General features: G+C 46.6%; 1 protein-coding gene across 5 annotated transcripts in view; it reads left to right on the plus strand.

Annotated features, from left to right (window-relative positions):
* Positions 1 to 19,266, plus strand: part of LOC125354523 (calmodulin-binding transcription activator 1) — a 639,297-nt gene that overhangs the window by 617,593 nt on the left and 2,438 nt on the right. For all 5 annotated transcript variants that reach the window (XM_048350159.1, XM_048350161.1, XM_048350160.1 and 2 more), the window contains 5 exons: positions 2,206 to 2,393; positions 2,890 to 3,136; positions 3,920 to 3,991; positions 6,556 to 6,749; positions 7,710 to 7,784. In XM_048350159.1, the coding sequence (XP_048206116.1) occupies positions 2,206 to 2,393; positions 2,890 to 3,136; positions 3,920 to 3,991; positions 6,556 to 6,749; positions 7,710 to 7,784 (776 nt within the window). The remainder of the gene's footprint in view (positions 1 to 2,205; positions 2,394 to 2,889; positions 3,137 to 3,919; positions 3,992 to 6,555; positions 6,750 to 7,709; positions 7,785 to 19,266) is intronic.

The following is a 19,266-nucleotide window of genomic DNA, read 5'->3' on the forward strand; positions in this document are numbered from 1 at the left end:
GCCAAGGTGATCCGTGGCCGGAGAGAAGGGAGAGAGAGAGAGAGAGAAGAGAGTTTCACTGTTTTAAGTGCTGGTTATAATAGAGTCAGGGCCCTAAAAATAGCAAGAATGCTTATGGATAGAATTTGGATGATCTAGGTGACTAGTACAACCATTGCCTGGCCATTGTAAAAGGCATACGTATATGGCAGGTGGCTCTCAGGATATTGAGTGAAATATCTCCAAAGTTGATAATTGATACATATTTAGAAATATTCCTAAGGCTGATAACTGGCTGCCTGGACAAGAAATCTATAAAAACACAGACTCCTTTTTGACCATTAAGCTTGTTATAGATCAAGAGACTATGTATTAAAGTAAAGTTGAGACACTTAGCTACCACCAGGTCATATTCCCAGCCCCTGCGATACTTAGCTATTATGTACATTTTGTAAATTAAAATATGCAGGTGAGTGCCATAGGTAAGAACCGGGATGGACATTCTCCCGCAGTTTTCATTGCTGCAACCTGACACGGAAGCGAAAGGAAGAACTTCCTTCTTAGAAATCCAGCCCAGCGCTCACACCCATGGAAGTGATGGGCAGAGGAGACCCCACGTCCTGGCCAGGAGTCCTCGGAAACGCCTGGGCGCCCACCCGTCCTGCCCCCTGCCCGCCCTCAGCGTGTAGCACATAGGTGCACACTTGCCCGTTCCCACTCCTGAGGGATGTGGGGGGGCTCCCCCGTGCGCCCCGCTCTTGGTGCATGCTCACCTGTGTGCGCCTCTTCTGAAGGACGGGAGACCCCACCCGCTGAGTCACCAGCCTCTGCAGCCATGGGGATTCCTGCCAAGCTAAATCAAATAGATGGTGGCTTTCCTGTGTGGTTCTTGTGGTGCTGGGGATCGAACTGAGACCTTGCACCTGCTAAATGAGCACCATACCACTGAGCAAAATCCTTAGCCCTTTTTAAAAAGTCTTATGGCAGGGTCTCATGAGGTTACCCAGGGCTGGCCTCAACCTACAAGTCTTCTGCCTCAGCCTACCAAGCAGCTGGATTTACAGATGTGCACCACCATTCCCAGCCTAAATCAAACAGTGCTTTAGACAGAGTGCTGACAAATTTCCTCTGTGAAGGAACGGATAGTGAATACTTCCAGGCTTTATGAGCCATGAAGTCTTTGTCATATCAGTTAATCTGCTTCTGTCACACACACACACACACACACACACACACACACACACACACACACAAAACAGCTTTAGATAATATTAAATGAATGAATGTGGCTTTATTCCAGTGAAACGTGATTTCCATAGCTGGCTGATCAGCCTGGCGTGGCTTGCTAACCCATTTCTGATGAAACCCATACCAGATGTCAGCATTGACCGATTTAGAACTACATGAACATACAACAGTAAAACAGACTGTGTTGAATATTATTGGTTCAAGAGAGATCAGTTTTGAATATTCAAAATGAAGTCTATTAGGAATATGTTTGGGTATCAATGCCGGTGACCTAACTGGTTCCACTGATTTAATTTAACGACATGACAAGAAGTCCAGAGGTCTGCTCGTGGCTTCCCTCTTCGTCCCACTGCTTTGTAGTTAGAGCTGCTCAGGCTGATCTGCAGTCAAGGAAGGGAAAAGGAGAAGACCGGCCAGGTTCCGAGCACACAGCTGCCTTTTCATCAGGACAGCGCCGCCCTCTGCCTGGTCTTCCGTGACCAGAAGTAGATCACCCCCACGCCCTCCAGGGCAGGGGAAGCGGAAGATCAAGAAGAGGATTCTCATCGTGGCCTTAGCACCATGGCGATCTGTCCCCTGGGGTTGAGCACACTGCCACCCTCCGCAAGACTGGGCATCCCAGGCGAGGGGATGGGAGTGACGGAGTACTGGCGAGGCACATTAAGATTCCCCCTGGGATTCCCAGATAAGGGATGATTAGCTGGCTAATCCAGCTGAGAATAAACATTAGATGTCACGCAGAAGTTCTCAAAGACAAGACGAAAGCTTTTTGGCCAAACAGTGCTTATAGATAACTATGATTTATAGATAATGAGCACCCGGCGTCTTAGATGCTGTTTGGATGCGTTGTACTGAGGTGTGAACCTGCCTGTCTTCCATTGCTTGTTTTCTTTCCGAGATGAGGGGTGGAGGGAGATGGACCGGGATACGTTTGACAGGGAACTTCTCGCGGCGTGTTCACGCACCTTCTCCTTCCAGGTGAACATGATGACCTTGGCAGAACACATTATCGAAGCGACCCCTGACCGAATCAAGCAGGAGAACTTTGTGCCCCTGGAGTCCTCGGCACTGGAGAGGACAGAGCCTGCCTCCATTAGCAGTACAATGAGCTGGCTGGCCAGTTACCTAGCTGATGCCGATCGTCTGCCAAGTGCTGCCCAGATCAGGTCAGGAGGATTCTGGGGGTCATTGCCTGGGATAAACACCCCTGACTTTAACTGCAGGTCGGGGCGGGGGGCAGGGTTAAGTGTATGAAGTAAACGACATGCGATACGAGGAAGACAAGAAGGCATTGGGGCCCATTCCATTGCCACCAGAAGGCCTGGCGCTTCCCTTGCCTCTTCTGTTGTTTCCACCCTAGATCAGAGTATGGGGGATCCTGTGCCTTAGGGTCTCCCTAATTTAACTGGCTTCATAGTGGCAAGGGAGTTTACTTAGTGAGATTGGTGTTGAGCAACAGTACAAACTCCCAGCGGGCACTGAGCATCAACCACCTTAACTGAAGAGAACGCACGTGCCGAGCCTGCTTAGCAAGTCACCTGACAGAGGGAAGCATTTTCTTAAAGCCCCCCAGAGGCTTCAGGGGGATGCCATCTTGTCTCAGCCACTGGTAGGTAATCGCTTGTGCACATCAGTCTTACGCCATGTCTCCTTTTATTTCAGAAGTGCGTATACTGAGCCTCTGACCCCTTCATCCAACACCAGCATGAGCCCTGTAGGCTCTCCTGTCAGTGAAATAGCGTTTGAGAAACCTAACCTTCCCTCGGCAGCAGATTGGTCAGAATTCCTGAGTGCTTCTACCAGTGAGAAGGTAGAGAATGAGTTTGCCCAGCTAACTCTGTCGGACCATGAGCAGAGAGAACTTTACGAAGCTGCCAGGCTTGTCCAGACAGCTTTCCGGAAGTACAAGGTAAAGTGTGAGCGTCTTGATGTTATGATGTTGCTAAGATCAGGGACGAGAGGTGAGAGGCAGACTCGGTCCAGCAAAAACACCTCGCATTCTTTGTTTTTCTTCTCCAGATTCATAGACTTTTTATTGGAACTTAATTTTGCCACCTTAGATTATTGATAGTTTTCAGAGCTTTAGTAAATAAAACCAGTCATTTGGTGGCTATCATTGTCTCAACTTGCTGATAATGGATTTTATTTAGTTAACACAAGCAAATTAACATCTCTAAATTTGTGGCACAAAACAAAAGTTCTCACCTGGAGGGCTAGGGACTGATTTTTAGGCAGCCCACCAATTCCTGGGAATTGTGTAGTGACACTTGTGTATGTTCATTTTGTGGGGAGAGGATCCACACTCTTTCTTAAAGGGATCTCAGCCAGCTTGACATCTACACCTCCAGCCTCCCACCCTCTCTACCCCCCACCCCATGTTCCCACTCCTCCACCCTGCACAGGCCTGGAAAGCCACTGATCATTCATTAGAAAATCAAGTGCTCTGAGTTGTGTTAGGATAGACTGTTGAGATCTGGTAAGACAAATGGTACAACGTGTACTTGTTAAGTTCTCTTCAGATGAATAGTTTAAGCCTCCTAATATCCAAATCTCATCTGGCTTGATTTAAAAAGGAAAAATAGAAGTTTATTCTATCACTTCATTTCGGGTCTACGTTGTAAGAACACTGACAGCTCCTGTGTTAGGGCGTCTGTCAGTTCCTTGCTCATTCTTCCCCTCACTTCCCTCTTAGGGCCGACCCTTGCGGGAACAGCAGGAAGTGGCCGCTGCCGTCATTCAGCGTTGTTACAGGAAATACAAACAGGTAAACTTCAGTTCCAGGTCACAAAAGGAAGACGTGCCCTTACGGGGAGCTGAGGACCTTGGGGTGCCGTTTGGTTGAAGAGTACAAGATACGGTTCATAGTCGCAAAGGCGTAGTTTGAATTGCCTTGATATAAATCCAGAGGAAAAGAAAACAAAGGTGCCTTCCATGAAGCTTTGTTTAGAAGATGCAAGAACATCTCAGTCCTCTTTGAGACAGGATTACGTTTCTGAAACAGCTGTCAGCTGTGGGATTATATAACTGCTGTCAGATGGGAAAGGGGCCGGGCGTTTGTGGGCACACGTGTGGACCACATCTGTCAGGCGTGCCATAAAGTTAACTCCTTAGCTGCTTGGAGTCAACAGTTCTATTTATAGATGAAGAAGCTAATTAAGAAATCAAGTCAGTATTAGACTTTGTCACCATCAGGGTGGTTTTAAAATCCTAAAAATTGCTTCACTGAGCTTTGACTAGTTTGTGTGTTCAAATTTACTAATACCAGGCGTGATAGCACATACTTGCTGTAATTCCAGCACTCAAAGACTGAGGATCATGGTTCAAAGCCAAGCCTGCGCAGGAAAGTCAGTGAGACACTTATCTCCAGTGAACAACCAGAAGACCAGAAGTGGTGCAGTGGCTCAAAGTGGTCGAGTGCTAGCCTTGACTAGGGACAGTGCCCAGGCCCTGAGTTCTAGCCCCATGGCCAACCACATGAAAAATGATCCTTTTACTGTTAGGTTGTATTTTTTCAGTAGGTTCTACATCTTTATTTAAGGAATAACAAATGCTAACATATAAAATTGCATGGAAATTTGGGTTTTGCTTTCTTGTTCTGATATAGGACTTTGATTTCTAATACAGGTTACCGTTTGGTCTCTCAGGTATCCCTAGGATTAAAGCTCATTAAAGGGGCAGAGAAGGAACATCTCCAGCTTATAGACAATTGAGTTCATGATCCCAGAAAACCAAGGTTTATTGTGCAAACGCTGACACCAGTCCCTAGAGTTCTGCAGCGGGGAGCTGGGCTGGGTTGTTGGTGAGCATAAGACATAGACAGAAGCAAGGTTCCTAATCTGTTTCCAGTAGGATTTTTCTGAAAGATTCCCTTCCCAAAGAAGTATTGTCCACAACTAGGAAGATGGAGGGAATAGTGACAGTACTGGTATTTTGGAAAATGGAAGGCATTAATATTAACCAGACTGCCTTTCGTTTTTGGTTGTGAGTTTGATTCTGGATGTTCATCTCCTCCTATTTGGCAATCTAACATTAATCTTGTATTTTCTGTTTCTCCGCAAGCTGACATGGATAGCCTTGAAGGTAATGATACACCAAGTCCTCTCACAGACCATTCATTCCACCAGCACGAACTCCCTGCCCCTCCCCGCCTCTGAGGAGGGTCATCACGATGGCACCGTCACCGCCACCTAAGCCCCCTTACCAGGCCACCTGACCACAGTGCATCTGTACTCTGGGTACCTTGTGCCTGTTCAGCTGGTGTGGGTTTGGGCATTTATAGTAATTACCATTTTTCTTAACAAGTATCAATTCATTTAAGCCAAACACTGTGAGCCTAAGGCCACTAGGCAAATCTCCTTTTTCTCTGATGGCCTCCAAGGTAGCCCAGTGGTTTTTAATGTGCAGCATGTCCAGGCTAAGACCAAGGAACCCCCAGAAGCCTTGTAGGATACAGCGCTCTTGTCGTAGAAGATCCTGGGCTAACGGAAATGGAAAGCAGGTTAAGGGAGACCAAAGAAGATTCTTACCGAATCTCCTATGTCTTATGTGAGAAGTCCATTCGCTTCCCTCCTTCTATCCCATGCATCCAGAGACATCATTAGTTCTCTGCAGGGGTTTCTGAGGGATATTTTTCCTAACAGTGGTAGGTTGCCTGCTGTGAAGCGGAGAATGGTCATATTCTGTTTCCTTGGCAACTTGGACATGGCATTTTTCAACCCTGTGTTTCTCGTGCCTAGAGCCTGATGCTGACGGCGCCCTCCGTTTCCCCCCCACGCCCCACACCCCCGCCACCTTGGTAGCTGGGTAGGGAGCTGCCCTAACTCTCAGGGTAAAATGGCTTAACGGTGTCAGCGTTTCATGATAAGCTTTGTATTTGGGAACTTGTAACTCAGTCAGAACTTTGTCCTCTAGAACAATAGAAATGAGATGCAGGTGCCAGCTGTTAGGAGATCTGTTTATCCTGTCATGGGAACTGGAAGGCATAAAAAGGATGAAAAGAGTTTCCATAAAAGGGCTTCCAAATTGAATAGCAAATTCTAGCCTTAAAATAAGCATTTAAAATTGCACTTTCTAAATACATTTTAGACTCATAAACGTCTAGCTTTATTGCTATTAAAATATTTTCATATCTTGGGGGAAAGCACATTGCAGAACATTATTTTCTCTATAAGCAACCCTTTGCGTTTTGGGAAGGTAGGTGAGGAGATTGCCTCCCTCTTGGCGGCTCAGCCCTAAGCAGGGAGCAGCCCAAGAAAGAGGCTCCGCGCGCTCCCGGACTCGGTGTGGCTCCCGGTGTCACTGTCCCGCTCACTCTTGTTTCCCCTGCAGTACGCACTTTATAAAAAGATGACCCAGGCAGCCATCCTGATCCAGAGCAAGTTCCGAAGTTACTACGAGCAGAAGAGGTTCCAGCAGAGCCGGCGCGCTGCCGTCCTCATCCAGAAGTACTACCGGAGTTACAAGAAGTGCGGCAAGAGACGGCAGGCTCGCCGGACCGCCGTCATCGTGCAGCAGAAGCTCAGGTGGGTCCCCCGCCCGCACCCCCAAAACCAGCGCCCTCTGCTGGCTGGCCACCAGCCGCTCTGTGGGACCCACGGCATCTGCAGCGACGACGTTCTTTTCAGAACGTCCTAGGTTGTGTCCCTTGGTGTCACTTTGCCACTGTACGGCCAGCCTCTTGCACGTTGAGCTCTCTGCCTCCCACCCATGAGTCTGACCAAGTTCCCACTTGGAGCCGTCGCTCCACAGTAGAGCAGCCTCAGTTGGCGAGCTACTCAGAAGGCAGAGATTGGGAAGGGTATGGCGGCTCTTGGCTCTCCCCCCAGCCATGCTATGCGGGGTGCCGCAAGTGGGAAGACCGGAATCTGACACCACCCCGGTGTCGGTGTCAGAAGCATCCCTGAAAAATAGAAGAGGCTGTAAGCATGGCTCACGCGATGAAGTGCCTGCCTAGCGAGTCCGAGGCCCTGAGTTCAAACCCCGGTACCCCTCCCCTGCCACCTCAAGGATCCCCAAGAGAATGCTCAAATCCAGGCAGGTTAACTTCTAAATTAATGGATTCTAAAGACAGAATGGCTTTAAAAACAAAACAGCAGAGTGGCTGATAAAGAGTGGTAAGAGCGCTCCGCACGACGCTGCCCGTTTATAACCTCAGCCCTCGTGGGGCCGAGGCAGGAGGATCGCAGCCAGCCTGGGCGGGCTACAAAGTCAAAAATTCACATGACGAGAACAGTCACGGGACATCTTGTTTTCAGTCCTGAGTCTCTCCCTGAAGCTCGGGGGCTGGGCTTGCACGCCATGCTCTCCAGACAGGCTGGCCAGACAGTGCCATGACAGTGGCATATGCCGTGTGACTAGATTTGCCCCGTGCGCGCAGCGTTGAACTAAACAGAAGCCCCTCGCCGCCGCCAGCCAGGCTCAGGCCTCGCCTAGCACTCGGCTTGGGACTCTTCCTAAGTGGCAATCCTGTCTTCTTTTTCCAGGAGCAGTTTGCTAACCAAAAAGCAGGACCAAGCTGCTCGAAAAATAATGAGGTTTCTACGCCGATGTCGTCACAGGTACCTGACCCTCAGTATTCACGGGGTTCGGCCCTCACCTCTCAGCCATCCCCGGCTCCTGTGTAAGGCCCGCGTCCCGGGTTATCTCAGCACAGGGGGGCGTGCTAGCCCTCCACTGCGTTGCACCTCTGAAACTCGGGGAGTATTTTGAGACCGCTGTGCTTGGCCAGCCGTGGAAATTCACTCACGCCCGCATTTTTCTGTGTTTGTTTGGGAGTGAGTACAGTTGAGATGCACTAGCTTTCAAGTCAAGGCTTCCTTTAACCTGCCATTCTTTTGTCACTTCGCATTGTGCTTGTCACTGTCCTTCTTTACTGCATCAACACCCATCCAGACAACAGAGCACAAAAGTCTGTTCCCGAGGGCCTGCTGCCACCCAGGTTTCCTGTGTAGAATTTCCGCTAGCAGGTGGCGCCCTCTGCCGGATGTAAAAGCTTCTTCTATTTCCACGAGAGCCAGTCTGTGCTGAGCGGGAGAGACGACGGGTCAGAACTATTTCCCTCTCGAGGGGCCGGGCTCAGGGATGCCCCGCAGTCCCTGAGGGCGTAGCGTCTCCTCCTGGAGCTGAGCTCCATGTTCTCCACTTGGAGCTTGGGTCACCAGGGGTGGGTTTCTTCTTTTTTAATCTAGACTCTTGGGGATTGTGGAAAAGTGGTTTGTCTTTTCTACTTAAGTTAGTATCTCAGCCCAGAACCCATAGCAGGGCATTGGCGCTGCATTCAGAGGACCCGGGTGGGGGGGGGGGAGGTGCTGTTTCTTGCTGCAGGTGAGAGCGGAAGGCTGCTCCCTTCCTCCCTCTCCTCTCGCAGTGCGCCTGAAGCCTCTCGCTCGTATTCCCGGTGGCCCCTCACACATCGCATCGTCCTCGGCGCTTCTCTTAGACCATCCGCCTGCTAGGCTCGGAAGTCCCTTCCCTTTTAGCTCTTGTGCTTTCACTTAACTCAGTAGAAGGAAACCCATGCAGCCTCTGCGTTCACGGACATGAGGGATTATTTCCCAGGCTGAGGGCGGTGAGGGCAGCTCAGGTGCCCTTCCCACCAAGGCCGGCGAGGCAGCAGGGAGGCCCACGGGAAACAGGAAGCCCTGCTAGGAAGAGCACGCCAGGCGGGAGGGGGGCAGGGACACCGAGGCGGATGCTGCACACCTTACAAGCTCTTCTCCTTACCACTCAGCAGTGCCTCTTAGTCAGCATTAAGGTACTTGCTGCTGGGTAGACCAGTGGACTCCCAGTGCTTCCTGGCATTCTTAGGTGTTCACAGTCCCACCTTCCTTTTCCTCTTCTCCTTCCAAAATGAAGGACCCAGCACAGAGACCAGTAGACTCAGAGCACACGAGCAGACTCTTCCTTCAGGAAACTGCTTCATATATTCCAGACAGGTTTCATTAATTTTTGTTTGTTGTTGTTGTAGGTGGTGGGGCTTGAACTCAGGGCCTGAGTGCTGTCCCTGAGCTCTTTTGCTTAAGGCTAGTGCTCTACCACTTTGAGCCACAGCACCACTTACCGTTTTTGAGTAGTTTATTGGAGATAAGAGTCTCACAGGAACTTTTCTGCCTGGGCTGGCTTTGAACCACGATACTCAGCCTCTCCAGTAGCTAGGATTATAGATGTGAGCCACCAGTGCTTGGCACAGTCAGGTTTTCTTTTTCACAAAATGATCTTGACATTGCTCTTCCTTAGACCACATCACACGGACCAAAACATTCACAGTTAAATTGTCTTGTTCCTTCTTCCCTCCTTCCTTCTAGTCTTGGATCCTTAGACTTGGAGCATATGGATAGGAAATGTAATATGAGCGAGTTACATAGAATGCCACATGTGCTTTCCTTTGCGTTGTACAGCCAGGCTGTGCCCTGTGCTTATAGTAAGGAGCATGGTGAGAAGAAGACATTTAAAGAAAACAAACATAAATAAAAGGCGCCCTTCCAAAGTAGGATGAGCAAAGGACCCCTTCCACTCATATTTTTAGTAGAAAAGAATTTCCAGAAGCATTTAACTTTCCCTAGGTTTATATTTTAGTAAAGCATCATCTCCTCATAAGAGTGACAAGGAGGCTCATTAAGAACAGAACCGAGCTTGTGAGCTCTGTTTATGATTTGGAATGAAGTGAAGTCACTTATTGGCTCTTTCTTTAACCTGTTATAGTTCAGATGCTTAAAAATGCAGGTACATTTTAATATCCTTTGACTACTGGTTTCTTAAGCTCGATAGTCATTTCCATGCCTGTACAGTTAACTAATATAGTTGAAGGACTTGAAGAAGCACCAAGTGTCCGTCCCACTCGGGACTTGTTGCACACGTATATTTTCCCTAGGATGTGTGCAGCCCTGTTTCCATTCTTGTTTACTTATTATTAACCAAGAGTTGCTGTCGTGTTTGCTGTTCCTTAAGAGCATTAAAGTCTGCACTAAATAGAGAATGATACCCTCTCGACAAGGTAGGTAGACAGTGGCTTCAGCAGCCAAGAGTCCCCTTCTAAGTCCTATGACCTCAACGTTTTTTAAGACTTAAAAATGGTGATTTTTGTTCTGCTCATTTCACATACCCCACCATCCTCCTCCTTTGCTTCCTGCCCCCAAAGAAATCACGCTACATTCTTTTTGGTTGAAATAAAGCTATTAATAAGATTTCTGTTGTGACCCTCCTATGCTAATAGCTCTTTGGTGTTGTTTTACTGCCAAAGCCCCCTGGTGGACCATAGGCTGTACAAAAGGGTGAGTTTAGCTGCCTGCTAGCCAGTTTATCTTTACCTTCCATTTTCAATATTTTGCTTTTTGCTTGCTTGCATGGGGCTGCAGCCTAGGTATGCCAGTAAGTTTCACATCCATTTTGAATGACATAAGACAAAATAAGAACTAACCCTAATTACTAACACTGCTATTGTATACAACAGGAGGGGCTCACGTACAGCAGGCGTGGAATTGCATGAGTCTGTAGGAGGGAGGGGCCTCGGAGGCTACAGCCAGGCAGTAGACCTGACAGGCAGATGGCCAGCCGTCCATGTTAAGTAAGGCTGCATTGTAAGAAAACATGAAGCAAGGGACTTTTGTGATGAAAGCAACTTGCCATAGAAGACTGCTTCTAATACTGCCTTGTCAACATTTCTAAAGCAGAAGGGCTCATGGGGCAGCACTAGGCCGCCTGTATTAAGCCAGTCTGTTTCTTGTTTGGAATTGCTATTACTTTGATCCTGTAGTTTCATTTTCTAAATCTCTCCTTCTTTGTGCTGTGAGGTGAATCAGGATATAAAGTCGCAGCTTCCAACCAGCCGAAGCCGTCGGTGGGCGATGTGAGCAAAGCGTCCTTGAGCCGCTAGGTGAGGCTGGCCCAGTGAAGAGGGTGCAGCACAGCCTCGGAAAGCTGTGCTCTGTGTCGTAGTGGAGATGGGGGCTGTTCAGTCAGCATGGCTCAGGCGTCAGAGGACAGTGCTGGTTTCTAAGTATGCACAGAAGGCCAGAGACTAGCTGGACAAGCCTGCACATCCAAAGTTATAAAAGAAGACTTGATATCTGTCAGAAAACTTGTTGTTGTTGCTGGTCCCAGGTTTGAACTTAGGGCCTAGGCGCTGGCCCTGAGATTTTATTTTATTTTTGCTCAAGGCTAGCACTCTACCACTTGAGCCGCAGTGCTATTTCCAGCTTTCTTTAGTTGGTTGGAGATGAGGCTCGTGGACGTTCCTGCCTGGGCTGGCTTTGAACTGGGATCCTCAGATCTCAGCCTGCTGAATAGCTAGACTTACAGTTGTGAGCCACTGATGCCTGGCTGAGAAGACTTTGTTTAAGAGTCAAGAAAAGAATTCATCACCATTGGACTTAAGAAGATGAATTTCAAGTATAATGCGGGAGTTATCTCTGTTAATTACATTCAATTCACCCCCTTAGCCTTATGCTAACATTTCATTTAGTCATTTTTAAGATGATTTCCCACCTGACTAGATTTGTGTTGATACTAATATTTGTTCATTATCTCTTGAACCAAGAGTTATCAGATAGCTTAGTAAATATCTTTTGCCAGTAGGTAAAAGCAGCTTTTTCTTAAATAGCCAGAGAGTAATAAGCCTCTTAGACTTTGTGAGCCATACTGTCTGTTCCAGCTACACAGGCCAGAAACAGCCAGCCACAGACAGTGCAGAAAACAAGGGTCATGGATATTACTGATAAAACTTGATTGGCCCAAAGGTTGTAGTTTGCCAACTTGATGATAGGAGAATTGAGTTTTTATTATAAGTTCTTGCTAGGGAGTGACTTTATCCGTATAAAAGTCTTGTCTATTTTGAAACCATGGGTAGTTGTTGAAGGAGAAATTTGCTTTGAAGGGAAAGCAAAGCAGGTGCATTTGTTAATTTAACTAATCTCTAGTGTTAGGAGATGGTTTATTATTGAAGATCTGCGGGCCCCACGGGCCAGAACGGGTACCTAGTTGTCTGTACCAGTATTGGCCTCTACTCCTCTTCCTTCTGCCTATCTATCTCCTCCTACCCTTCTCTCTCTCTCTCTTCCTACCCACTTCATACATAGATATTTGTTTCCTTTAGAAACACTCCAAAAAAAGCACATGCATGCCCTGGTACTCAATTTTAACTGAAAGTGATTAGTATCTTGCATGTGAAATGCAGTTAATAGAGCCTGCTGCAAGGAAGCAATATTCTTATCAGAAGTTGTTGCTTATGCACTTTTGAAGCTTGTTAGTTCTGGTATGTGAATGACCGTTTTTAAGAGGACATTTTCTAAAGGTGTTTTCCAGTGCCAGCCAGAGCCCCTGTCGTTTTTTTCAGTGCTTGCTGCATTTTGCTATGGACTCAACTCTGCTCACGCATGGAAAGTAGGAATCCCATCATCCCTGTGCTGCCCCCTAGTGTTGAGGGAGTGTGAGAGATGAGCGGAGGTTTCCCTTCTTACCGGTGGGGCGGTGTTTTCCAAGGGGGCGCGGGGAGGCAGCCTACACAGAGCTGACGGATGGGCAACACCCCCTGAGAGCTCCTCTCCCCCGCTCCCTTAACCGTCCCCAAGTTGAAGTTCCGTTCCTCTTGGGAGCTGAGCATTCTCTGAGGAGGATGTATGTATATTTCTGGAATGTATCTGAAGAAGATCATTTACTTATTACCTTGTTAATTTGCAAAGTATACCATCACAGCTTATGTGTTGAGAAAAAAAAAAAACCTACTACTTGAAAACGTAATCATTTTGTGGTGCAAAGCAAAACGCGATTCCTGACCCACGCTCGCAGGGCAGCGAGCAGGAGCTCTGCAGGGGTAGCGCTGTCTCTCAGCAGGCTCTTCCCGGCAGCACCCCGAGCGAGCGCAGGCGCTGTGCTCGCTCCGCGCCTCTGCAAGGCCAAGGCCGGGGAACGCGCCCTGCAGTCTCCTCGGCGGCCAGCTTGGTTCTCTGTAGCCTTCCCTTCAGGCTTAGCCCTTCCTTCATCTGTCCAGTAACTGCACGCCAAGTACCTAGTTCCTAAGACAGTGCACGCCAAGCAGCGAGTTCCTAAGACTGTCAGGGAATGGAAGAATTGCTTTGTTTGGGGTTTGGTTTGGTTTGGTTTTTAATACACTAGCTGTTTCTTAGAAGAGAGAAATATACACAGAGACATATTGTAAATAACTGGTTTACTTGTTCTGGTCAATTTAGGTCATGAACCACAGCAAGTGACTGGGAGATTTTAAAGGATTAAGATACTTAAAAAGAGTATATGCTGAAAGTACCACTTTCCACGTGGATTTTTGGTGTATCGAGCAGGAAGTTACTCCATTTTCTTAGCAGAAGAGCCAGGAAATGTCATAGGTAGAGGAAATGACAAAACAACTGAGTTACACAGACTTATCCTCCAGTTACTGAGACAGAATTGGACAGCAGTATGTGGATAGAAAATGGCCTTCCACTCCTGTCTTTAGCATAGGCAGCAGACGCTGTTCTCTTAGATGATGGGGACCATTCTCTGGGAAATGTTTTCCAGAAAGGCAGAAGGGGACTTTTCCGTGAAATTGGGGGCTTTCTAGGCCACAAGGGCTCCACAGGCTGTTGTTATTAGCAGTAGAAATTGTGGTATTTAAACAATATTTCTTGTAAACTGCTGGCCTAGCTCCTCATGTCCAGTAAAGGCGGGTGCTGCTGTCTTACTGACGTAAGAGCACCCTCACTAGAGGGAGGAGAAATAATACGCCTTGATCACTGGTTTTTAGCCAAAGATTGTCCTCTGTATTTGAGAACTGCGTTTCCAAGCCTTTCACTGTGCCAGGCGCTGCCAGGTGTTTTGGTAAGTAGCGGTGTCCGCAAAGCAGCTCCTGCTCACAGGGAAGCCCCGTGAAGGAGCACAGTGGGTCACTAGCAAGCCTGGAAGTCACCTTCCCCAGTGGCGCTCGCTTCTCTGAGGCAGTGTACTCGGGCGTGATCTAGAGTCAACAAATGCGTCCTCACGTGTCTTGAGCGGACTCCCACATGTAGGCTAGTTTCCAGGCAGCCCGTGTGTGGAGTGAGGCGTTATCAATGAATGTGGGATGTGGCGGCGAGAATTTTTGTTTTAAGTCTCCCAAGTAATTTGTCTCACCTCTTTTAGGAAATGAATATTTTTGGAACACAGTGGTGTGTGTTAAGGTGCAGACAACATGCTCTCTGTCGTTCTTATTGGGCCTTTTTGTCTTTCTTGTTTTGCATCCCAAATGAGATTTCTGGAAAATGGCGAGATCTTTCTTTTCCTAAATCGCCCACAAGCTATTGAAGCTCTCAGAGCAACAGGTAACTAACTAATCAGAAAGCTGCATTGGGCTGTCTCCTCTCTATTTTTGACGTCCAGCATCGCAAGAATACTCCTGCTGAAATCCACTGGCTCATGACACATTTCTCTGGCTGAGCTTTTCTGAGTAGATGTCATCGAGCAGCTTTGCCTTACGCTTTTCCCATGGAGCCATTGTTTGCTACCCGTCGTTCCTGACGCAGGCCCCCTTCGCGTCCTCGGGAATGCCTGCCGGACGTCGGATGGGGGTCAACCCAGCGGCTTCTGCTGGCTTCCACGCTGTTGCTCACTCACCATCTCAGTCCATGACGATACAACTTTTGTTGTCATTGTGGAGACTGCCATAGTATCTCAGCGTGGTTGATTATTTCCAGCCTCCAGGGCTTGGGCAAGCCCTGAGATTGTCCTTCATTTTAATCATTGAATGCTGGTCACAGGTCAAAGTCTTGCTGTCCTGATTACCACAATACTAAGCTAGTCAGGAGAGGAGTTCTTTTCCAAGTTGCAAGTGGGAGGTACAGAAATGTATTCTCTGCCTGCTCCTTAGGGAGGCAGTGTACAGCCTTGTGCCTGTAGCCGCCATTGTTTCTGGCCTGCACTTCATTGTCTTTATGACCTCAAAGAAAGGCTGCTCTTCCTGTCTTCCAGGGCATCAGGTTAGGAGTAAGTGCAATTACAGTGGAACATTCATGTCTTACCCCTTTTTTTTTTTTAATGACAACCTGGATAACTTTCTTAGCCCTGTATAAGCCTCACATTAGTAATGCCTTAAGAGAATCAAAACCTCAGTAGCCTTTAGCTGAATTTGTGGTAATGTAAGTCAAAACTTTGTTGAGTTACCTGTGTGCCAAGTTACAGAGATACACAAACCACAGGTACGGAATTTTCAAGTATTAGTCCAATTTCAAACTTTTCAAGTCAATATTGATCACGTCTATGTACTGAAAAATAAGTTTATAACTCGGGCTATATCAGTGAACTTGTTTAGCCTATTGATGTTGGCTTGAGTTTATAAAAATGATCTTTTTTCCTCCATTGAAATTTTGAATTTTTGTATGTAAACATTTAAGAGCTATAATAGTAGTAATAGACTGATAGAAAAATACCTTATAAGCTGGGCACTGGTGCACACGCCTGTAAATCCTAGCTACTCAGGAGGCTCTGATATCTGAGGATCAAGGTTCAAAGCCAGCTCACACAGAAAAGTCTAAGAGATACTTCTCTCCAGTTTACCAGCGAAATGCTGGAAATGGAGATGTAGATGTAGCTCAAGTGGTAGAGCAGCAGCCAAGAGCAGAAAAAGTGAAACAAGAACAAGACCCTGAGTTCAAGGCCCAGTATTGGGCAGAGTTCAAGCTCCAATACTGGCCAGAAAAGTGAGAAGGGAGGAAGGAAAGGAGAGAGAGAGACAGAACAAGTGCCTCATCAATCTTTTAGAGAATGACAGTCAGGAGTGGTTATTGTGATATAGGTCAAGTACATATTTGTGGTTGTAAACTTGGAAATATAAATATCAAGGAGAATCACTCCGAGATAAAGTTCCAGGTTTACCCTATTTACTAGAGAGATTTATTAACAACCATGCTGTACTGATGGATGTCCTTAGCTAATAACAAGGAGAAGGCAATTTTTTTTTTTGCTATTTGAAACACGGATTAGCAATATCTAGATCTTAGAATTGGTTGAAAATTCTGGTATAACATATTATTCCAAATCACTTTAGTGGTAACCACTTTCTGTTTCTTTGGAAGTAATATAACGTTAAACAATTATCCAATTGATGTTTGATTTAAAATAAAAATTACTCAACCCATCTCATCCAAATTATTAACTCTCAAGTAACACAAAATTCTATTTGTGATTTCAAAACAGCAAAGTCTCGGTTTCATGGAAACTTGCATACTTTTTATCAACATGGTGTGTAAATTGCAAATTGGAGGGTCTAAAAAATCTTCCTTGATCCCTAAGCATGCTCTTTATGCATATTTTCCTGTTTTCACCATAACATTGTAATGAAATATTTTATCTTAGAATTGAGAAGATATAAAGGAAAGTTTCCAAATTTGTGTTTCCTATAAAGCCTATTGAGGAAAAAACACAGTTAAATAAGAATTAAGAACAATTCTGTGTTCTTTTGAGAAATAGTCTTAGAGACAGTGTAGTGGAATAGTAAACTTTGAGATTTTGAAGTCAGTTGTGGGTTCAAATCCTTGCTTTGCCATTTATTAACTACGCAATTTGGAGCAAGTTGCTTAGTTTCTATGACTCTTAGTTTCTACATGTACATATTGGAGATAATGGCAGTATTGTGAGGTTTACATAAGGCAAAAATATTGAAGTCTCGCAATAACTTTCTGTCTAAGCCATTTAAGTCATTTTAGTGTCTTTCATAATATCAAGGTACTGTGGAAACTTCATAATGAGATTAAGAATGAATTCTCCACTTTGCCTCAGGAGTTTTGAAAGCTTAGAAAATGTATCTGAAAATTGGAATATTCTCATTTTTCTTCTAAAGACAGGCCCTGCACACTCCTCCCTAGAGCTGTAAGGACTTATTTAATTCATCTTACAGCAGAGAATTTACCTGATAACTTTAGGTCCTTGTGGAAAATGTGGTTGCCTTTTACTTAATTCTGAAAGAAACAGGAGAAATAGAGTAGCACGAAAACCCAAATGTGGTCATTTTGACTAGCAGAAAGGTGGTTTAAGTTATACACGCTCCCCTGACCAGCTGAGTAGCAGCTCTTTGGTATGAAACTGCATTAAACCATGTCTGGTTTATACTTCACTCTCCTGGAAGAAAACATTTCATCCCAACAGTAAGCTTAGTATTTTTCAGACCGTTTCCGTTGGTTCTAGAAATGCTCTGAACATATAACTTTGTACAGATGCTGTCAGGTTTTGAGTTGAGACTTCTTCAAACTCTCCAAATCCCATCCGCCGTGGAGTCACTCTGGCGGTTTTGCGGATGAGCCCTGTGCTGGTGCGGCCCTGTGCTTGGGCAAACCGTCTGCCCCGGCACAGGGACTGATGAGCCAATGGGATGTTAGCGTAGACACTGCATGCTTAAAAAGTGGACTCAGACTATAGCATGTTTCAGGTTTTAAAAAGCTCTTTATTAAGTATGCATGCCCCAAATCAGTGGGCTTTTATGGAACATGACTCCCATTAGCCTATCATCTAATAAGCCCCGGTATCCTTAGTTAAAACTGAATACGGGGGGCTGGGAATATGGCCTAGTGGCAAGAGTGCTTGCCTTGTATACATGAAGCCCTGGGTTCGATTCCCCAGCACCACATATATAGAAAATGGCCAGAAGTGGCGCTGTGGCTCAAGTGGCAGAGTGCTAGCCTTGAGCAAAAGGAAGCCAGGGACAGTGCTCAGGCCCTGAGTCCAAGGCCCAGGACTGGCAAAAAAAAAAAAAAACAACTGAATACGGGGGCTGGGGATATGGCCTAGTGGCAAGAGAGCTTGCCTCGTATACATGAGGCCCTGGGTTCGATTCCCCAGCACCACATATACAGAAAATGGCCAGAAGTGGCGCTGTGGCTCAAGTGGCAGAGTGCTAGCCTTGAGCAAAAGGAAGCCAGGGACAGTGCTCAGGCCCTGAGTCCAAGCCCCAGGACTGGCCAAAAAAAACAACAACAAAAAACAAAACTGAATATGGCCGGGATCCTGTTATGACCATGGCTGTGTGTGTGAACCGTTGCTGGGGGGACAGGAGGAGGTACACAGCCACTGTCGTTTGTGAACACACACTAAGACTGAGCTGGGTTTGGCCATGTGCAGAGAGTCAGATGGATAAGCCGGTTTTCACATAACCATCTTTTGTGTAAATGATGGAATATTTTCTTCTGAAAGAGAGTGTCTTCTCCCTGAAGTGATTATATCATCTTTGCAGAATGCTGAGGAATGATTCTTCTTAGAGCAGTAAATTAAAAGCAGTTTCCTTGAGTTGCCATTAGAGTGTATGTATCATTGCATTCACTCTCAATGTGTTAGGCAGCAGTGACTTCAGAGCTGTTTCCCGCCCCCAATGTTTTCTTCCTGCCTTCTTAGAAAGTAAAAGTAGCTTTCCTCTTAAAATAATAACTTAAGTTGGTGGGCTAGCTGACGCAAACAGGGAGAACTTACCTGAAGAGGTTCCTGAGAAACTGAGATTCTGTGTGGCTAAAATGGTCGTCCCCTACCCCTGGGAAACAAATGCCACCTATAACATGCAGTCCCACCAAAGTGACTTACAGAGCCTGCTGCGACCCAGGTCTGATCGCTCTACTGTTAAGGCAAACTTGTCCGCATAGAGAGATGTTTACAGCTTACATCTAGTTTCCTGCCACCCATCTATACCAGATGCTACATTTAAAAAAAAAATTTTTTTTAAGAGGCAGAGGCTGGGCTTGGTGTTGCTTGCCTATCAGCCCAGTACTTGGGGGCCTATGGCAAGAAGACAGTGAGTTCAAGATCAGCCTGGGCTATGAAGCAAAAGAAACACATTAGAAAAAGAGGCAGATTTTCTCTTCCTGTGAAGTGCAGGTTGGAAGTGGTGATTGGCACGGTTGTGAAGGCCTCCCGTGGCTCAGGTTTGTTTACTGCAGTATATCTGATAAAGTAGAACAGAGTCCCCCTCCCCTCATTGTTGCATCTTCCTGCTGTCCGCGTGGGAGCGTGGAGGCGCCCGAGCGTGGCTTGGAGATGTGGCGCGGAGTGAGAGGCGAGGAAGAACGAAGGGTACGGCTCCCTCAGGACTGCTCACGC

Source organism: Perognathus longimembris, chromosome 7 (genome assembly GCF_023159225.1).
Source record: "Perognathus longimembris pacificus isolate PPM17 chromosome 7, ASM2315922v1, whole genome shotgun sequence".
NCBI classification, from domain to species: Eukaryota; Metazoa; Chordata; class Mammalia; order Rodentia; family Heteromyidae; genus Perognathus; species Perognathus longimembris.